The 20,833-nt window shown below is 49.3% G+C and overlaps 1 protein-coding gene across 1 annotated transcript in view; it reads left to right on the top strand.

Annotated features, from left to right (window-relative positions):
• Hkdc1 (hexokinase domain containing 1) overlaps positions 1–20,410 on the top strand; it is a 41,124-nt gene extending 20,714 nt beyond the window's left edge. Inside the window, exons 10-18 of the mRNA XM_028776861.1 lie at positions 372–676; positions 2,971–3,110; positions 3,224–3,343; positions 6,443–6,538; positions 6,692–6,791; positions 8,323–8,506; positions 11,994–12,149; positions 17,849–18,082; positions 19,613–20,410. Coding sequence (XP_028632694.1) covers positions 372–676; positions 2,971–3,110; positions 3,224–3,343; positions 6,443–6,538; positions 6,692–6,791; positions 8,323–8,506; positions 11,994–12,149; positions 17,849–18,082; positions 19,613–19,760 — 1,483 coding nt within the window. The 3' untranslated portion in view covers positions 19,761–20,410. The remainder of the gene's footprint in view (positions 1–371; positions 677–2,970; positions 3,111–3,223; positions 3,344–6,442; positions 6,539–6,691; positions 6,792–8,322; positions 8,507–11,993; positions 12,150–17,848; positions 18,083–19,612) is intronic.
• The last annotated feature ends 423 nt before the right edge of the window (positions 20,411–20,833 follow it).

Here is a 20,833-nt window from a genome sequence, read left to right as displayed (position 1 = left end):
GCCAGATCCTGCTAGGACGACATAGGGAAATGAAAATCCCACGGGGGGGTTCAGAGAGAAAGACTCGTTAGCTAACAGAGGCGGCACTGGAAGCCAGGCGTGTACACCCTAGAAGGGCCTGATTGAGCAAATCCTTCCCCATGGACAGAGGTGGCTTCAATTATCACATTGTTCATTCATGCCCTCTGGGCTGAAACATCAGCACTTCCCTTAGCTTCCAAAGTGTCCTTTCGGCTGTCCTAGTCCATCCACACACCATCCAACAAGCAGGCCCCCCCGGGACCTATCACCCACTAGCCCTGTGTCCATTCCCACTGGCCAGGTGTAGCTGAAAAGACTGCACTCTATTTGACTGCCTCCTCTACCTCCAGGTACCCCAAACGCCTACACAAGGTGGTGAGGAGACTGGTCCCAAGCTGTGATGTCCGCTTCCTCCTGTCAGAGAGCGGAAGCACCAAGGGGGCCGCCATGGTGACTGCAGTGGCCTCTCGGGTGCAGGCCCAGCGCAAGCAGATCGACAAGGTGCTGGCTTTGTTCCAGTTGACCCCAGAGCAACTCCGGGGTGTGCGGGACAAGATGCGGACTGAACTAGAGTACGGGCTGAAGAAAAAGACCCACGCTCTGGCTACCGTGAAGATGCTTCCCACCTATGTCTATGGAATGCCTGACGGCACAGGTGGGTTGGTGGGTTGGTACAGGCACCTGCTCTATAGGGGTGTGCAGGGCTCCTGCCTACACTGTGCAAATGCAGAGGCTGTTAGAGCCTTGGATGATGGGAGAGGGCAGATGGAAGAGTCTGCATGACTTGGTTCAACTGTGCGCAGGTCTCTGTATCTGTGTGTGTGTATGTGTATATGAGTATATATGTGTGTGTCTATGTGTGTGTCTATTTGTGTGTGTATATGTATGTGTCTGAGTGTATGTGTATATGTGTCTCTCTGTGTTTCTCTGTGCATATGGCTGAATGTGTGTGTGTGCATATGATTATATGTGTCTCTGTATGTGTGTATATATGTCTGTCTGTATGTGTCTGTGTGCGAATGTGTATGTGTGTATGTGTATATGTCTCTCTGTGTGACCTCTCTGTGTGACTCTGTGTGCATGAGTGTATGTGTCTGTGTATATGAATATATATGTATGTGTCTGTATGTATGAGTGTATGTGTTTGTATGTCGCTGTGTGTGTATGTTTGTATATGTGTGTGTATATGAGTGTATATATCTCTGTGTGTGTCCTTGCGTATCTCTATGTATATATGTATGTTTTGTCTGTGTTTGTGTGTGTCTGTCTATGTATGTGTATATGCTTGCGTGTATGTGTGTGTCTCTGTGTGTGTTGTATATGTGTGTCTGTGTGTATATGCTTGTGTTGTGTATGTGTCTCTCTGTGTGTGTATGAGTATATGCATCTGTATGTGTATGTGTGTATATGTGTATGTATGTGCCTGTGTGTGTTTGTATGTCTCTGTGTGTATGTCTGTATATGTATGTCTGTGTGTGTAAGTCTGTGTGAATGTGTGTATATGTGTGTTTTCTTGCTGTGGGTAATAATAATAATAGAAACAGACCTCCTGCTGTGAGCCAGTAGACGTCCCTATGCTTCCCCGACCCTCCCTCTGAACACTGTGGGCCTTCAGGGCTCCCTCTGGCTGGCACCCTTCTGGGGTTTGGGTTTTGGCCTTGCTCCTCACTGTTTCAGTCATGACTCCTCCTCCTCTTCCTTCTTCTTCCTCCTTCTCTTCCTCCTCTTCTTCTACCTCCTCCTTCTTTCTTCCTTTCTTCTTCTTCTCCTTCTCCTTCTCCTCCTTCTCCTCCTCTTCCTCCTCCTCCTCCTCCTCCTCCTCTTCCTCCTCCTCCTCCTCCTCCTCCTCCTTCTTTGTGTTCCTCAAATCTCCCTGAGGCAGCAGCTGCTTGTTGGGCTCTGTTCTAGGCCCGGCAATAGAGCAGAGTCTCTGTGCTTCTGAATGGAGCTTAGACAGGTGGGCAAACGTTAAAAGTGTAAATAACACACGATACCAGGAAAGGACAGGCACTAGAAAGAAAACCAGAGATGGCTGGAATGATGTCTTTGGCAATTCTGAGAAACAGAAAGAGCAGTCTGGTCAGAAGGGAGTGGGTGAATGGAGGACAATGAGAGATTCTGTGTAGACCAGGCTCTGATGCTGAGGGGCAGGGGTAGGGAGGGAGGCCCTGCAGTTAGGGACCTGCACAGTCCCATGACGCAGGGCTGGAGATGCTTTCCCAGGCAGAGGACATGGGGACCAGGGAAGAGGGAACAGGAATTGGCTTATACTGTGGGCCAACCAGGTGCCTCAAAATATAAGGCTACTTCCCGTGTAAGCCTAGCAACCCAAGCTCCACCCCAGGATCACGTGTGGAGATGGAAGGAGAGAACCAACTCCACAGAGTTGTCCTCTGACCTCCAACTATGTGCCATGGTGTGTGTGTCCTCCCCACATCACGCACATGTGTGCACACGATAGAAGAGCAGGCTCACGCTTGTGGTGAAAGATTCCCCTGAACAGTTTCAACAGGATGGAGATGCTTTCCAGAGTCTGCTGCACTCAGGTTAGCTAGCCAGAATTCCCTGTTTAAGGCTCCTGAGTGTCAGGTTCTGTGTATTATGTCCTATCCAGAAACTTAGGACCCACTGGCCAGTAACATTTAGAACTGGAAGAACCTTGAAGGCTCATCTTCCTCCCTCTGTAGACATGGAAGGAGGCCCAGGATGAAAGCTGTTTCTCAGAAACAATGGGCGGGGCTTGGGTCTTAGGGAAATGAGTGCTAAGAAAAGTGCTCTGGCCTAAGACAGGTTCAAGGTACTTGCCCGGACCTGAAGCTTCTTCGGTCTAGGAGGCCAGAGCAGAGGTGCCCTTCTTCTGGGCTTGTTCCTCTGTTCTTCCTCCAAGTGCCCAGGGGTCCCTGCTCAGCATGGGTGGGTGGGATGAAGCCTCCACTCTCTCTCCCACAGAGAAAGGAAAGTTCCTTGCCCTGGATTTGGGGGGGACTAACTTCCGAGTCCTCCTGGTGAAGATCAGACGGAGGTCAGTGCGAATGTACAACAAGATCTTCGCCATCCCTCTGGAGATCATGCAGGGCACTGGCGAGGAGGTGAGCGTTTGGGCGGAGTGCCGGCTGCCCCACCCCCGTCGGTGCATACCTCGCATCCGTGCACACCTCAAATGAACGCCTCCCCCCCCCCCCTCTCTCTCTTTCTCCTGCAGCTCTTTGACCACATTGTACAGTGCATCGCTGACTTCCTGGACTATATGGGCCTCAAGGGCGCCCAACTGCCTTTGGGCTTCACCTTCTCCTTCCCCTGCAGACAAACATGCATCGACAAGGTAAGCCGGCCCCACACCCTGCCCGGAGGCTGCTCTTGCCCGGAGGCTGCTCTCCCCCGGGGCGATTTCAAGGTTCCTCTGTGTCTGTGCTCACATTGGGTTTTGTTTCTGAGACAGGGTCTCCTGTATCCCAGACAGGCCTCAAATTCCTGATGTAGCCAAGGATCACCATGAGTTTCTGGTCTTCCTCCTTCCACCTTCTATGTCCTGGGGTAGCAGGCCTGCACCACCGTGCCCAGCACATGTCGTGCTGAGGATCGGACCCAGCATAGGATGTACACTAGGCGAGCCCTTTACTGACTGAGCCACTCCACCAGGCCACTGTTCACACACCTGGGAATAGGTGGTGTAGAGGGACTTAACCATGTAAAGGGTTTTCTGTTTACCAAATTTGATTTCTCCTTATTTTGAAATTCTCGAAGAGTTAATTCCTCGGTATCTTCAGAGGATTGGATGCAGGGCTCCCACGGGTACCACAATCCATGTTGCTCAAGTTCATTCTACAGGATGACATAGTATCGGCACAGACCCTGTGCACATCCTCCTGAATACCGGAAGCCACCTCTAGATCACTTCCCACAGTGTAAATGCCAAGCTGGACGTCAGGAAAGGATGCTAAGGGGGGCCTGGGACATCAGGACAGCTGCCGGTTCTTTTTCTGAATACTTTTTAATTATTTTTGTTTGCTCATTTTTGAGTCTCTGCATTTTCATCTGGCACACGTGTGTGTAGTGCCTGTGGAGGCCAGGGGAAGACATCAGATCCCCCGGAACTGGACTGTAAGGTAGTTATGAGCCTCCATGTTGGTACTGAGAACTGAACCTGGGTCCTCTGTAAGAGCAGCCAGTGCTCCTAACTGCTGAGCCATCTCCCCAACCCATCCACAGTTGGTTGGATTTAGGGAGTGGCCCTCTCAGATGTAGCCTAGTATCCACAAAGGGACACATGTGGCACTATTAGAAAAGAGGGGTACAATCATTTTATGGAGAGGTTTGAGAAGGTAATGGCCAGCGAAGGCTAATTAGAACAGGGCAATATTTTTCTGTGCTCCGAACAGTACATGTGATCAGGGAGATGCTGAAGTTGTAGGGTTTTTATTGAGGAAAGAAAACTCATACATGTAACCTAAGACATGTGTTTCTCAAACTGTCCTGGTGGCACATGCTTGTAACACACCAGCATTTGAGAGATGGAGGCAGGAGGATCAAGAGTTGAAGGCCACCTTTGGCTGTGTAGGGAGTTCAGTGCCAGCCTGGGTTACATGGTATCCTGCCCTTCACTAGTGATGACGATGATGATGATGAGGAGGAGGAGGAAGAGGAAGAGGAAAGGGAGGAAGAAGAGAAGGAGGAGGAGGAAGAGGAGGAGGAAGAAGAGGAAGAGGAGGAGGAGGAAGAAGAAGAGGAAGAGGAGGAAAAGGAGGAGAAGGAGGAAGAGGAGGAAGAGGAAGAAGAGGAGGAAGAGGAGGAGGAGGAAGAGGAGGAGGAGGAGGAGGAGGAGGAGGAGGAAGTTGGGTACCCCACAGCATCCACAGTGCTACTTCTGTGCCAGATACTGCTGTGTGCTCTTCATGAGCTTTGCTTGGGGTTGAGGGATGAACCAAACAACCACAGACCTTGATGCAAATTATCAGGCTTCTCATTTATTGATTGTGTGACCTTGGGTGCATTCTTTAACCTGTCTGTGGTTTGGTCTCCTGGGTTTTTATAAATGATGCTAGGGGCTGCTGAGCTGAGTCTGCAGTTCATAGCATTTACCATTCCTGCAAAGGACTCAGGTTCAGTTCCCAGCCTGGTGGCTCACATTCATCTGGAATTCCAGTCCCGGGGCATGTGACCCCCCCTCTTCTGAAACTGACGCATGCACACACGTGGTGGACATAAACTCAGACAGGCGCATGCAGATGTGCCCATGCATGAGTGTGTATGTGCATATGCATGCACACACACAAACACACCGGCTTAAAAAATAAATAATTCAGCCAGGCAGTGGTGGCGCACGCCTTTAATCCCAGCACTTGGGAGGCAGAGGCAGGCGGATTTCTAAGTTCGAGAGTTCGAGGCTAGCCTGGTCTACAGAGTGAGTTCCAGGACAGCCAGGGCTACATAGAGAAACCCTGTCTCGAAAAACCAAACCAAAAAAAAAAAAAAAAGAAAAAAAAAAGAGTAAACAGACGGGCTAGAGAGATGGTTCACTGACTGCTCTTCCGGAGATCCCAAGTTCAATTCCTAGCAACCACATGATGGCTCACAACCATCTGTAATGGGATCTGATGCCCTCTTCTGGCGTGTCTGAAGACAGCTACAGTGTACTCACATACATTAAATAAATAAATAAATAAATAAATAAATCTTACCCAAAAAAAGGAGTAAATAGACTAAGCCTGGCAGTGGTGGCATACACCTTTAATCCCAGTATTTGGGAGGCAAAGGCAGATGAATATCTCTGAGTTAGAGGCCAGGCTGGTCTACAGAATGAGTTCCAGGACATCCAAGGCTATACAGAGAAACCCTGTCTTGAAAAACCAAAAAACCAAAAACCAAAACAAAACAAAAAAAGAGAAGTGGGTTTCTTCTTTACCTGTGTGTTAATCACTTTCATTTAAAAAAACAAACAAACAAAAAAACCGTGTGATGAATACAGTTTTCCAATGCTCCATGTTTCTTGATGGTGTGGTGGTTCTGGTTTGTAATAGCATTGATAATGATGAATAAGACAATATGTCTTCTCAATACTGCTGGGGTGGAGGGGCTGGGTAGCTTGTTACACTGTGTAGCGGTGCTGAGTCTGACGTTTTCTAATTCAACTCTTGAGAACACCTCCGTCTGTCATGGGCTGTCATTGACAGTGGGATGCTCTGACCCCAGACTCTGATTCTGTGTAGCAGCGACAGGAACACACCTGAGTCTTAAAGACCTTGCAGAGCTGCAGGGAGCCCTTTTGGCAAGGGCCATGTTAGGATAGTGAAGGTAGAAGCAAGCCAAAAACATACATGTTCTACCAGTGACCAGATTCTAAACCTCGTGACTGTTGGGTCTGAGGTGCTCTGTCATTCCAAGAATGGCTGCCCAAGTGAAGTATTCCCCTTCTTTGTTTCAGGGGACTCTAGTAGGGTGGACCAAAGGCTTCAAGGCCACCGACTGTGAAGGAGAGGATGTGGTGGACATGCTCAGAGAAGCCATCAAGAGGAGAAATGTAGGCTATGATTGGGAGGCTCGGGTTGGACCTGTCCTCTTCCCCTGCCCTGCCATGATATGCCCGGGCCACGGGCCACAGGCCTTGGTCTGCCTTGCGCCGAGATGCCCCTCCCACATTCTGTTTCAGGACAGTGACTTGCTTCCTTTGCAGGAGTTTGACCTGGACATAGTTGCAATCGTGAATGACACGGTGGGGACCATGATGACCTGTGGCTATGAGGATCCCAGGTGTGAGATTGGCTTGATTGCAGGTACGTGGTCAGGCATGGTGTCCCAGACAGTGGCCTGGTCCACTTGGACTCTCCTGGGGTTGCCACTCTGTTGCCAGGATGTGATTCAGTCTGGGGACCTAGGTCGGCAATTCATTCCCAGGTTCCTTCTCACCAAGGCTGTGAGGCAAGGCCCTTCTCTTCTGAGGAAGGGAAAGATATACTAAGAAGGAGTTTTCCTTTTCTTCATTTTTTTCCCTTTATGTTTTGGACATTTCCACAGATGTATATTGTGGTTCCTGTTTTCTACTTCTTACCTGTGGTGTCCAGGCACCAAACAGGGAAGGCTTGAACAGAACTGAGTTCTGAGGTCCACATCTTCCCTTGGTGTGTCTGGGCTCTGGTACACACCAGGCAGGAAAGGATGAAGCCAAGTCTGAAACACTTGGGTCAGCAGGACCTGGGCCTAGCAGGGAATGCTGGGGAGGGAGGGGGTTTCCTCTGGAGATTTCAGTGTCACATATGTTCAATGTTCAACTCTCTCAGACAGTATTCAAAGAAACAGCTTGTGCATATATGCTTTATACGGGGGTGAACCAAGGGCTATACAGTTTTGGGGAAAGAGGTGAGAATCTCCAGGCTAGACAAAGGTCATTGGCTGAAAGCTAAGGTACTGAGATGCCTCATTAGCATGGGGAGACATTCTAGGAGTCTCAGGTACAGGACTACGTGACATTCCTTAGGTAGTCTGTGTGGGCTCCGGGATCCCCCGGAAGAAGAAGAGGAAGCCCTGCTGACATAGGGGTCCGCCATTTTGCACTGAGCTCAAGGCTGTTCGGTAATGTCAGTAGCAGGGTTTCCCGACAGCATATAATGTGTTGTAATTAATGGTCGTCTTCCATTACTGTGCCTCCCCTTGCTTACACTCCCTTCTTCCACCTTACGGTTGGGGGCCAGGTGTTGAGGAAGGAAGGAGGCCACTGTTGGGCATGGTGGCCTGGGGCAGCGGAGCTGGGTTCTGACTCTGGCTCTGCTGCTGCTGCTGCTGGGGATGATGATGATAGACGTGATGAGGATGGCGATGACCTTGGTGGTGATGAGGATAGGGATGATAACGAGGATACTGAAGATGATGGGTAAGATGCGCATGATGATAAAGGCAGTGAGGATGATGATGCTCCTGCTGTGGGGGATGCTGATGCTGGGGATGCTGATGCTGGGAAGGATGGAGATGCTGCTGCTGATTATAGTGATGGCGATGATGACTCTGGCCACAATGGGTTTGATGGGGGTGAGTGGGAAGATGGGGATGATGATGATGGAGATGCTGCTGCTGCTGCTGAGGATAGCAAGACTCATTCACTGGCTACTTAACAGAACACACAGGTGTCGCCTTCTTTTTTTCTTTTTAACAACTCCATAGGGCACTTGTTCAAGACTGGCCAGCTGAATATAAAGCAGGAATCCCATCCAAGCTCTGTCTCAGACCTCAGACACCAACTTACTTATGGCATTCATGAGCCTCTCTTAGAGTTATCTTTGAGGACTGAAGTCCCTTCATGATTCCTTCCAGGGACAGGAAGCAACGTGTGCTATATGGAGGAAATGAGGAACATAGAGCTGGTGGACGGGGACGAAGGCCGGATGTGCGTCAACACCGAGTGGGGCGGGTTTGGCGACAATGGCTGCATCGATGACCTCCGCACCCAGTATGACAAGGAGGTGGATGAGGGCTCCCTGAACGCCGGCAAGCAGAGGTGAGGAGGCCAGGTGGGGTGTGTGCCATTTGTGAAGGAAGCATGTAGGTATGATCCCATGGGTGTGTGTGTGTCATGTGTGAAGGGATTACATGTAGGTGTGATCATGTGGGGTGTGTGTCATGTGTGAAGGGATTACATGTAGGTGTGATTCCGTGGGATGTGTGTGTGTGTCATGTGTGAAGGGATTACATGTAGGTGTAATCATGTGGGATGTGTATGCATCATGTGTGAAGGGATTACATGTAGGTATGATCCTGTGAGGTGTGTGTGTCATGTGTGAAGGGATTACATGTAGGTGCGATCCTGTGATGTATATGTGTCATGTGTGAAGGGATTACATGTAGATGTGATCCTTTGATGTGTATGTGTCATGTGTGAAGGGATTACATGTAGGTGTGATCCTGTGAGGTGTGTGTGTCATGTGTGAAGGGATTACATGTAGGTATGATCCTGTGAGGTGTGTGTGTCGTGTGTGAAGGGATTACATGTAGGTGTGATCCTGTGAGGTGTGTGTGTCATGTGTGAAGGGATTACATGTAGATGTGATCCCGTGGGCTTTTCTTCAACCCCCTTCCTTCCAAGTAACACTGGGACGTTTCTACACCTGCTTCATCCCCCTTCAGCTCCCAAATAAATGCCATGGAGGGAGACCTAATCAGTGTTTTAACAAGCTGCATGTGGGCAGATGCTCATCTATTCTAGCCCTCATTGGCTGCTTACGTCCCACCCTCATGGTCCTTCACCTGCACTCTGAGTCTTCCCTGGCTCGCTCTGTTCCATGTGTGTCCTCATGACGACTCACATGATGATCTCATGGCGATCCTCCTGGTCCATCTCCTTCTCTTCTTCCTCCTCATGGATGCTCTATCAGCGAGACCTCATGGCAAATCCTCCTGCTCTCTTTTCTCCTCCTCTTCCTCCTCTTTCTCCTCCTCTTCCTCCTCTTCCTCCTCCTCCTCCACTCTTCTCTTTTTGCTTGGAACCCCCTGACTGGGGTCAGAAGTCCCGCCCTGTGCTCTCCTACCCAGCTACAGGCTGAATAAGTTCTTTATTAATCAATCAGGGGTGGTGGATAAGAATTTTTACACATCACTGAGACAGGAGATGCTCCAAATAACAGGCCGACCCAAAGTCAGGACTGCCACCAGGTCTCTGTGCACAGCAATCAGCATCTGAATAGAGTGCACAAACCATGCCCCAGCAGAAGCCTTGCCAAACCCAGGGAGCAGGTCTGTTCTGGTGGCATCAACCTGATAGCTTTGTCCATGCTTATTGTACGTCTTTACCAGATACCAGAACAGGGAATAAAAGAAGGTCACCTTGATGTTGCCGACAGGAGAGGGAGGGGTCCCTTTTCTAATTATCATAAGGTACTTTGAAGACTCGTGGGCTGTGGAAGCCAGCCAGAAGCTGTCAGAATGACTGCTTGCAGACTGACCGTGTACTACAGAGCCGGGGTGTGGTGACCTAGCAGCCATAACACGGGCTTTACTGAGTCTCATTTAGAGGTCCAAGGTCTTTGGCCTTTTAAGGTCAATGAATTCTAAGGGGTGGGAAAGCCGTCCCCAGGATGGATGTGAAGGCATCAACATAGTATCACATCTTATCATGGGCCACAAGCCTTTGTGAGGCACGCTGCAATTACCAACTACTGAAAAGACAGAATATAATGAACGGCTTCCAGACTCCTTCCCGGGTAGATTTCCAGCTGCATTCTGACACACCCTGGAAGAGAGGCCCAGATTGAGGTGAAGCTAGTGTGTGAGATCCCAGTAGTGAGTCTGGGCCCTTCTCCTGGAACAGGGTTAGGAAAGTGGTCTGCAAATGGCCAGAGTGTGTTTTAGATTGTGTGAGACGTATCCCAATTAAGCTGGGTTTATAATATATAAACCGGGGGAAATTGGAGATTTGTCACGATGGCAGATAAGTAGGTGGAGGTTGAGCACTTCAGAAATGTGCTAAGACCCGGCTCAAGGACACGCTGAGGACTGCTGAGCTGGGACAAGGACCGGATGGGTACTGGTGGTCCCTCGCCCTCTTTGGCGATCTTCCTTCCTGGCTGGCAGGGGCACTGTTGTAACCCAGGTGAGCCCGCTGTTCTAAATCAAAGGACCTCAGGCTGGGCTCAGTCGAGAATTCTGGAGTCGTGTGCACAAGGCCTGGGCTCCGTTCTCATTCCTGCATTAGGAAGGGCTTGACCACCTTATCTCTGACTGCCAGTTGAGTGCTTCCAGTCTCCTCCTGGGAAGTTCCCAGTCTTAGTTCTGCGTCTATCTGCTGTGGCCGTGGCTTGTATTTCTGGACTGAGAGTTGAATGGAGCGGGACTGGAATTTTGAATGAAATGAGAACACGCTGGCTCCAAGGGACTGGGGCGAGGTTTGTATCGTAGCTATGAGGGGAGAACAACCAGAAACATCTGGAAGAGTCCAGAGCAGAGAAAAAAAGTAATAGACTAAACATGGCCAGCAGAGTGAGCTGGGCCATGAGAGGAGAGGAAAGAGAGGAGAGCGACAGGGGAAGAGAAGAGAGAACAAAGACGAGGGCCAAGAGGGGGGACTGAGAGCCAGGAGCAGAGGACCAAGAGAGTGCGTGGCCAAAATGGCCGGGTTATTTGAGATGAAAAGCTGGGGAGAGGGAAGTCCATGGGCTGGAGAGGTTTAGGGGAAGGGCCTTCTGAGCAGAGCTGAGACAGGCCAGGAGGCCAGCACATGTGTTGGTATAGGCACCATTGGTCCTGAGTTTGGACACCTTCCGTAATGCTGTCTGTCAGTGTTTTCCTACTGATTCCTTGCACAGCTGTGGTGTGAGGCCAGCATTTAGATGACAGTGAACTTGTATTTCCATTCACCTCAGAGGCTGGCTGGAGTCCAGCTCCCCAGCACAGCACAGCGGCAGTGGGATTGCACACTCCTGTGCACTGAGCCTTCCCAGCGCTGGCTGCTTCCTAAGCCCCTTCCTTTCTTGCTGCATATCCTTATGGAGCACTGTGGAAAGGGGAAAAGGATTAAATTTTTTTTTTTAGCACCTCTTGAGTGTTAGTAGCTTGTTATGATCGCTGGTGGACTGATGTCTTCAAAGGCAAAGTTGATGTCCTGGTGTCTAAGGCAAAGCCAAAACCCAAGCGGAAGAGACGCTTACCGGCTCAGGCGAGTAGCCTGAGGCCGAGAGAGCATTGATGCTGGGGCCAGGCGAGGGGTGGCCCTGCCTCCTGGAGTCCTTAGAATCCTGCTTTGCTCTCAGTTTACAGGTGATGCTTACAGTATGGGCTCATGCCACGTGATGGGATACAGGAAGTGGGGCTTGGCTCCCAGGTGGCTCTGAGGCCTACCTCTCTCACTTTACCCTGTTCCCTGTGTTTTGTTTCTTTGACCACTGTAGAGAGAGCCTCCGAGGTCACTGTGAACCATGACTGTCAGGTGCCAGTGGCACCCTCAGAGAGCACTTTTCTACCCTCACCGGTCTTATATCCTCTTCCCCAAACAGATACGAGAAAATGACCAGTGGGATGTACCTGGGAGAGATCGTGAGGCGGATCCTGATCGACCTCACCCGGCAGGGGCTCCTCTTCCGAGGGCAGATTTCAGAGCGACTCCGGACCAGGGGTATCTTTGAAACCAAATTCCTGTCCCAGATTGAAAGGTGATGTATGACCGAATTTACTTGCTTTGTGTGGGACGCTGGGGGACAGGGTTGGCTGTCGTCGTTCCCCACAAGAGGTGGGAAGATTTGAGACTGGAAAATGAAAGCAGGACTGGGGGTGTGGCTCAGTGGGTAGGGTGCTTGCCCAGCATGTGTAAAGCCCCGGGTTCGATCCCCGCCATTGTTCATAAAGCAGGTGTGGTGGTTCGCACCTGTTATCTTGGTACTCAGGAAGTGGCAGGAGGACCAAGATCAGTGTTAGCTACATGGTGAGTGTGAAGCCACCCTGGAGTATGTGAAACCCTGGAGACAGAAACAGAGAGAGTGGGTAGGGAGACTCCAGTAGCCATGGAGATCACTCATGGCCACCCCACTGTCCATCCACCTGTATCCGATTCCAGCCCAGGGGCAGCATCCTGCCTGGGGACAGAGTAGCCTCTGGTCACTTAATTGAAAGGACTGGGTTCCCTACCAAGGTTCCAGAAGGATAGCACAGGAATTAATTTAAGCTAAAAGTTATCCCTCCTCTATTTTGAAAAGATGGCGTCCCTGTGACAAAGAAATATCTGGAAAAGGAAATCACTCATAGGCTTATTACCGAATGCAGCTACTTTGAGTTTTGTGTATTTTGTCCCCTCTTGAGTTCTTTAATTGTATGCAAGCTTATTTGATACATGCCATCATATTACATATAATTGACATATTATTTATTCAGTATTTAGTCATAGAAATTCTCACTTACAATGCTAGGCTGTTTGTTTGTTTTTGTTTGTTTGTTTGTTTGTTTTTAGACAGGGTCTGATATAGCCGAGATAGCCTCAAAGTTGCAGTGTAGCTGAGGCTTGCCCCTACCCCCCCAAGTACTGGGGTTCCAGTGTTTGCACTGTGACTGCCTTCTATTTCTTGTTTTTCTGTGTCTTATGGAAGATTTTAAACCTCTTCAAAAGTACAGCAACGGTGAAACAGACCCAGTGTCCCATCGTTGCTTCTTACAAAGGCCAGCTCCTCGCCAAACTGTGCTTGTCCCACACTCCCACGGGCTCGGCCTCTGGCTAGGTTAATCTAAAACAGAGCCCACACCTTATGCTAGCTCATTTATAAATATTTCAAGGTGCAGCTCTAAGATAGGAGCGCTTTAAAAAATCATAACCAACTACCATTATCATTCCCCAAACAGCGAATGCTAACCCTTGTGTCAGAAATACCTTTGAGTTGTTTCTTGAACTGCCAGACAAACGCGATTACGGCCATGCAGTTGTTCAGGATACGTTACTAGGCAAGCAGGGCCCTTCTGTTTGACTGGCGTGTCTAAGGCACGTCTGACTCTGTGGCCTTCCTCTCTCTTCCTTGTTTTCCCTAACTGCACAGCTGCTGAGAAACTGCATTTCATCCTTTGACTTTCCTGCATTCCAGACTTGGATGCTTATGACAGCGTTCAATCCTCTCCTTTGTCTCCCGGATCTTCTGGAAATCTTGCATTTACCCTGGATCCCCGCTCAGATTCAGTGTTGGATTTCCATCTATCTGTCCTTTTTCTATATTGAAATGACTCATCGATATCTATGGTGACAATCTTGTGTTACCACCGTTAGTTAGTTAGAATATTTCTTGAAAGCAAACTTTCCTTTAGCAGCTCTCTAGTGTAATGATCATTCTGAAATACTGCAAAAAACTTCCATTACTATACTATAATTTACTAAATTTCCCCTAAGTATGTGATGCCAAGGTTATAATTTATGGATTTTGTTTTCTAAGAAACACCATAATAGGTACTCTTTTTATATACAGTCATTTTGCATCTTATGAATTATTTACCTGGGGACATTTGACAAATGGAGTACTTCCCTGAGGGTGCGCTGCTTTTTTGGAAAGTGGCTTCTGAGGCTGGGAACACGGCTCAGTTGCTATGCTTCCCTGGCATGCACAAAGCTCATGGTTCAAATCTCCAGCATGGCATAAGCCAGGTCTGGCGATACATGTGTGTAACCTTAGTACAAGAGGCAAAGAAAGAGAAGTTTCAGGTCATCTTTGGTCATAAAATGAGTTCTAGCCTGGCGGTGGTGGTGCACGCCTTTAATCCCAGCACTTGGGAGGCAGAGGCAGGCGGATTTCTGAGTTCGAGGCCAGCCTGGTCTACAGAGTGAGTTCCAGGACAGCCAGGGCTACACAGAGAAACCCTGTCTAGAAAAACCATAAATAAATAAATAAATAAATAAATAAATAAATAAATAAATACAATGAGTTCTAGGGCAGCCTGGGCTATATGAGACCCTGTCCAAAACAACAAACAAACAAAACAAATAAATACACAAAATAGTGCTTGTATTTCTGATGCCACCAGTTATGTAGATATGCTGGTTCCTCCCAATCTGTGCTTAATCACTGAACTTCATTAGTCTTTCTCATTAGATGGTTTTGAGTGAAAAAGCCCTCCTAGGGCCAGTAATGGACATAAAGAGAGACAGAGTCAGGTATGGTGGTACATACCTCTTATCTAAGTCCTAGGGAGGCAGAAACAGGAGGATTTCTTTGGGTTACACAGGAAGTGCCAGGCAAGCCAGAGCTTCATAACAAGCAAGACTTTATTCCAAAACTACAATTAAGCAAACAGCAACAGAAAACAAATACATCAGCTCACTTTACCAGTGAAGTCAGAGTGCTCACAGAGGAGCGCCTGTATTGTTTGTGCTGTCTGCAGAGTTGGCTGTAGAAGGTAGAGTCACTGTGAAATCAGGGCCTAGAGAGACAGGGCTCAGGGGTTAAGAGCAGTGACCGATCTTGCAGAGGAACTGGGTTCGGTTCCCAGCATCTTTGTGACTGCCCACAACTGTCTGGAACTCCAATTCCAGGGGATGTGGTGCCCTCTTCTGGCCTCTGCAGGTGAAAGTCACTCACACAGTGCAAGTAAAACACTCATACGCATAAACAAAAATAATAAATCTTTAAAAAGAAGAAGAGGGATCGGGGAGGAGTTGGGGGAAGAGTCAGAGTCACCAGTGGTCTGGCGTGCTAAGGAGCAGGTGTAACGGGTGGGATCCTCTGAGAACAGCTTCTCCCTCAGTCAGCCTGTCTAGCCTGTGCCTGTGTTCTGTGTCCTCTCAGCTCAAACAAGTCTTTCCTAGAAGCCAAGTATGACGGTCACCTGTATCTCAGCACTCAGCTGAGGCAGGAGATCAGAGTTTGAGGACAGTCTGGGTTTCAAAGGAAGATCGTGGGAGATGGAGGGAGAAGGAAGAGGAGGCAAGAGTTCACTTTCTCTGTTGGTGGAGTTCTTGCCTGGCATGCAGGAAGCCTGGGTTCAATTCCTTTTTTTTGGTTTTGTTTTTGTTTGTTTGTTTGTTTGTTTGTTTTTCGAGGCAGAGTTTCTCTGTGTAGTCCTGGCTGTCCTGGAACTCACTCGGTAGACCAGGCTGGCCTCGAACTCAGAAATCCGCCTGCTTCTGCCTCCCAAGTGCTGGGATTAAAGGCGTGCGCCATCACCGCCTGGCTGGGTTCAATTCCTAGCATCACAAGATAAATGAAAATTAAAAAATAAGTGAAAGGAAGAAAATAAGAAGCTCCTATGACCCAGCCAGTGTCTCAGGAACTGTCTGTCCTTCCTATGACCTGATCAGTGTCTCAAGAGCTGTCTGTCCTTCCTATGACCCGACCAATGTCTTGGGAGTTGTCTGTCCTTCCACCTTCCTAGGCAGCAACCAACATTAAAACACACTCACTGAGACAAGAAATAAAACCCAAACAAACATGGTCACCTCAAGACAAACAGCACACAGTGCTGTATCACCCCTGGTCTCTGCAGCCACACTATAAAATGGCTTCATCTTCAGGGGCCGAAGATCTGTAGTCGTTCTGTAGCCTGGCTGGCCCACTGTGTGATCCCAGCCTCCAAGGCGGGCTTGTCTGCCATTCTTTTGAGGGCTCATCAAGTGTGCACCCTCACAGGCTCAGAGCTCAGAGCTCAGTGCAGGTTGCCTTTTCTTATCGCTGGCTCTCTGTGACTTAACTGGGGTCTAGACTTGAAGCCAGCTTGTCCCCGTGGTGCCATTTCACTGTATACATTCATGGTCCTATCAGGTTCCCATTCTTTTTGTTTGTTTGTCTGTTTGTTTTTGTTTTTCAAGATAGAGTTTTTCTCTCTGTGTAGCCCTGATTGCCCTGGAACTCACTCTGTAGATCAGGCTGGTCTCGAACTCAGAGATCTGCCTGCCTCTGCCTCCAAAGTGCTGGGATCAAAGGTGTGTGCCATTACCACCTGGCTGGTTCCCATTCTTTACAAAACAAAAAGTCCCCAAACAAAAAAACCCTATTTTTGAGAATTTCATATATGCATGTAGTTTATTCTGATCAAACCTACCCCGTTCCTCCCCACCAGTTCCTACCTCACCCCCTCCCACACTGTTCCCTCCCCAGTATTTATAATACTGGGGAGGGAACAGTGGATCTCATGCTGCCTGTATGTGCATGACTGTATGGCCATGTGCGGGAGCACGGGCAGCCTCCCAGGGCCCCCATCCCTAAAGAAAGCTCTCTCAAGCCGGCTCTTCCTTTCCCAGCAGCCATCAGTTGCCCACAGCTCCTCAACCAAGGGAGCTTTGTGATCTCCTCAGCCCTCCATGCTGGGGGCTAAGCCTTTCTTAGGCCGTGCACTCTGAATCGTGCGTGCAGCTCTCCTGTCGTGTCCAGTTTTGATGTGGTAGTTGTCCACTACCTCTGGTTCTTTCTGCTCCTCCTCTGAGATGACACTTAAGCCCTGGGAGGAGGGGACGTGATCCAGACATCCTGATTAGGGCTCACCACTCAGCAATCTCTATTCTCTCTGTGTCTTGACCACTTGTGTCTCTCTGGGTTAAATGTTCCCATCCTTCAAGTCATTGTGTGCCATCTATTCCTTTGTTGTTGCTGTTTAAAGATTTGTTTTATTTTATGTATGTGAGTACACAGCCAGTGTCTTCAGACAGAAGAGGGCATCAGATCCCATTATAGATGGCCATGAGCCACCATGTAGTTGCTGGGAATTGAACCCAGGACCTCTGGAAGAGCAGTCAGTGCTCCAAACCTCTGAGCCGTCTCCCCAGCCCACCTTATATTCCTTTAGTCACTGAATATCCTTTAGTCATTGACTATCCCAGCCCTGCACAGGTTTTGTCTTCAAAGAGCATATATTCCGCTGGGACGACAGCACATACCTCTAATCCTACCTACCACTGGGGAAGTAGAGGCAAGAAGATTATCGTGAATTTGACACTGATCTGCAGATGGAATGGCGGGCCAGACAGAGGCTACATGGCAAGAAACAAAACCCAGAACAATAGAAATAGTAATAGGAGGAAATCGGCCTCCAGAACTGGGAGAGAGCGCTATAGGGGAGTGCTAAGTTTCTGTGAGACTTTTGTCTAAAAGGATAGATAGCCCTTGTACCTTGAACCTCAGACTGGGAAATGGGCATCTGGTACATTAGCCTCTGAATCTAACATTGGTTCCTAGTGAGATGGGCAAAGTGTGCTCTTACATCTTGCTGTTTAAAGACAATAGGACTTCCTAGTGTAGGGGACTTTTCCTATGTCTCTGACATTCTGCACCCCCAGCCATTGACAGGGCTCTTCAGGCTAAGGCACAGCCAGGCGACAAAACTCTGGATCACACGAAGCAGGTCCGGGGGCTGGAGACAGCTGCTAATGTTCTGGCCTGCTTGTCTGCAGTGACCGGCTGGCCCTCCTGCAAGTCAGGAGGATCCTGCAGCAGCTGGGCCTGGACAGTACGTGTGAAGACAGTATAGTGGTGAAGGAGGTGTGCGGGGCCGTGTCTCGGAGGGCTGCCCAGATGTGCGGTGCCGGCATGGCTGCCATCGTGGAGAAGAGGAGGGAAGACCAGGGCCTGCAGCACTTCAAGGTCACCGTGGGCGTGGATGGCACTCTGTACAAGCTGCACCCACAGTGAGTCCCCGAGATGGGTGTGGGAACCGGGACAAAGGGCAGGCAAGTGGGTGGCCCCGGCTGGACCCACACAGACTCTTCATCTTCACAGCGGGACGATGTGGCTCCACGGGGATGGTGACTGGGCGTGGTAGAGCCCACTGCTGCTGAGGTTGATGAAAGGGCTAGTGTTCCTGCCTCCTGGTTGTCCATGTGAGGCTAGGAGTCAGCCTTTAAACTCCAGCCAGGTCAACAGGGGGTGCGGGGGGGCTCTACCCCTCAGGGTGTGATGCCCGGAGATTAAATGGGCACCACCCAGCAGAAGCCAGGTGGCATAGGACCAGTTTTTGCTTGCTTTGAGCTTTGACTCTTTTTATATAGAATGGAGACAAAAACAAACAAACAAACAAACAAACCATAGTCCTCATAGGATGTTATGAGCCTAAAGTTTAATATCTTCTGTAATGAAAGCTATTACTTGCTTTTAGGGGTAGGAGGGAGGGTTGAGACAGGGTTTCTCTGTGTGACCCTGGCTGTCCTGGAGCTCACTCTGTAGACCTGGCTTGCCCCAAACTCACAGAGATCTGCCTGCCTCTGCCTCCCAAGTGCTGGGGTTAAGCAGTGTGCTACCGCTGCCCAGCAGAAGCTATTGTTTTCTCCAATGCTTCTCATCTTCCTCTGGTGACAAGGAGATGTGGAACAAGATTTTAAAATCCCTGTGGTGCTTGATCTCTGCCTTACAGCTTCTTTTGTTTGTTTGTTTGTTTTTTGTTTTTTTGAGACAGGGTTTCTCTGTGTAGCCCTGGCTGTCCTGGAACTCACTCTGCAGACCAGGCTGGCCTCAAACTCAGAAATCCGCCTGCCTCTGCCTCCCAAGTGCTGGGATTAAAGGCGTGCACCACCACTGCCAGGCTACAGCTTCTTTTCTTTGTCCCTTGTGTGACACACATTTGGGGTTTGGTTTCTACAAATATAGCCTTTTAAATATCTTTACATTTATTTCGTATATATATACATATGCATACATGTGTATCTATGTACATATGTGGATGCATCGGCATTAGCTCTCTTCTATCAGCACATGAGACCCACCCAGGAATCGAACTCAGGTCATCAGGCCTGGTGGCGAGTGCCTCTGAGCCATCTCGCCAGCTCCAAATCTCTTTCTTGAACTAAGATTTGTACAAAGGCTAGAAAGAAACCATAGGTGCTGACACCTCAGGGCAGTGGTGGTGCACGCTTTTGATCCCAGCACTTGAGAGGCAGAGGCAGGGGGACTCTCTTAAGTTTGAGGCCAGCCTGGTCTATAGAGTGAGTTCCAGAACAGTCAGGGCTGACAAAAAGCACTGACAGTTTGATAGAGCCCCATCCCCCACCCCCAACAAAAGCCCTAAAGCTAGGAATGGAGGGAGTCTCCTTAGATTGGTCCTGTGAGAATCCTACACCTAGCACCATACTTGACTCACGGGAGTGGGGGTTTTGCTCTGAAAACTGGGTCACAATGGTATAGTCACTTCAAGGGCTGATGTCCCGTCTTCCACTTTGTCCCAGCTTTTCTCGGATACTGCAGGAGACGGTGAAAGAGCTGGCCCCTCAGTGCGATGTGACATTCATGTTGTCAGAAGATGGCAGTGGGAAGGGAGCAGCTCTGATCACAGCTGTAGCCAAGAGGTTACAGCAGCCACGGAAGGACAACTAGGTGGCCCAGCAGGGTGATGATGACCAGAGACCACCAGACGACCTCCTGGCTGACCTTCCTCTCTCAGTAACTCTAGGCATCCTGGTGCCGGCTTGGCAGTGACACTCGGTGACACCTCTATTTGGCGTACTTTAGCCAAAGATGGGCTGACTTTCAAAATCAAAGGATCTGGTCCCAAAGACTCCTTTTTGGCAAGTCTTTCACTAGAGCTGTGAGCGTTCAGTAGGATCAGGTCTTGGGGTTGCTGGATTAAGCTGGCATTAAGCTACCTCTGGTGGGAGATTGGGCCTGAACCCTTGAGAGGGAGAAAGGCTTAGTGAACTAGGGGATCTAGGTCAACATGGCCTCACCTATCATGTTGGCGTTATAGGCACCGGGGGTTTGGGGGGAACAAGGGCTTTGGCACCCGCATCTCCGAGTGTGGAGGAGTCCACTGCCCTGGAGCCAGGAGGAATCGCACCCACTTCAGGCCACTCTGTGAGCACCTGGGGTGTCATCCCCCATGTGTGTATTGTGGGGTGGGACACCATTGCAGGTACTGTTTTCATTCATGTGACACAGTAGGTGTCGCTGCTGTCTGCATTTGTTTCAAGGACCGTTAGGTATATGAAATACGGTCTGTGAATAAAAGAAACTTGGGTTTCCAGGAACCTTGGCTTGAAGTATTGAGCTTTCTCCCGAGAGGCTTGTTGGCATCTCCATGTCCCATCAAGGGGGAATAAGGGTCTGTAGAGTCTAGTCCAGACTTCCTGCCTACAGAAGATCTGTGGAACCGACTATCCAAATTTCACTTGATTGAAGTCAAGCACTTCCTATGACTGAGCAGTGGTCATGTGACCTGACAGTGCCTGCTCTTGAACTGGTGTCAGCTGGGAGGTGTGTGTGTGTGTGTGTTTGTATGTGCATGTGTCCTTGTGTAGATGTGTGTACATGTGTGCACACATGTAGATATGTGTTCAGGTGTATATTTGGGTGTGTGTACATGTAGATGTGTATTCATGTAGAGATGTGTGTGCATACATGTAGATATATGTTCATGTGTAGGGGTGTGTGTGTGTGTGTGTGTGTGTGTG

This window comes from Grammomys surdaster, unplaced genomic scaffold (genome assembly GCF_004785775.1).
Source record: "Grammomys surdaster isolate TR1022 unplaced genomic scaffold, NIH_TR_1.0 273, whole genome shotgun sequence".
Classification (NCBI taxonomy): Eukaryota; Metazoa; Chordata; class Mammalia; order Rodentia; family Muridae; genus Grammomys; species Grammomys surdaster.
Note: the sequence above shows the minus strand (reverse complement) of the source record. Positions and strands in the feature narration are given on the sequence as shown.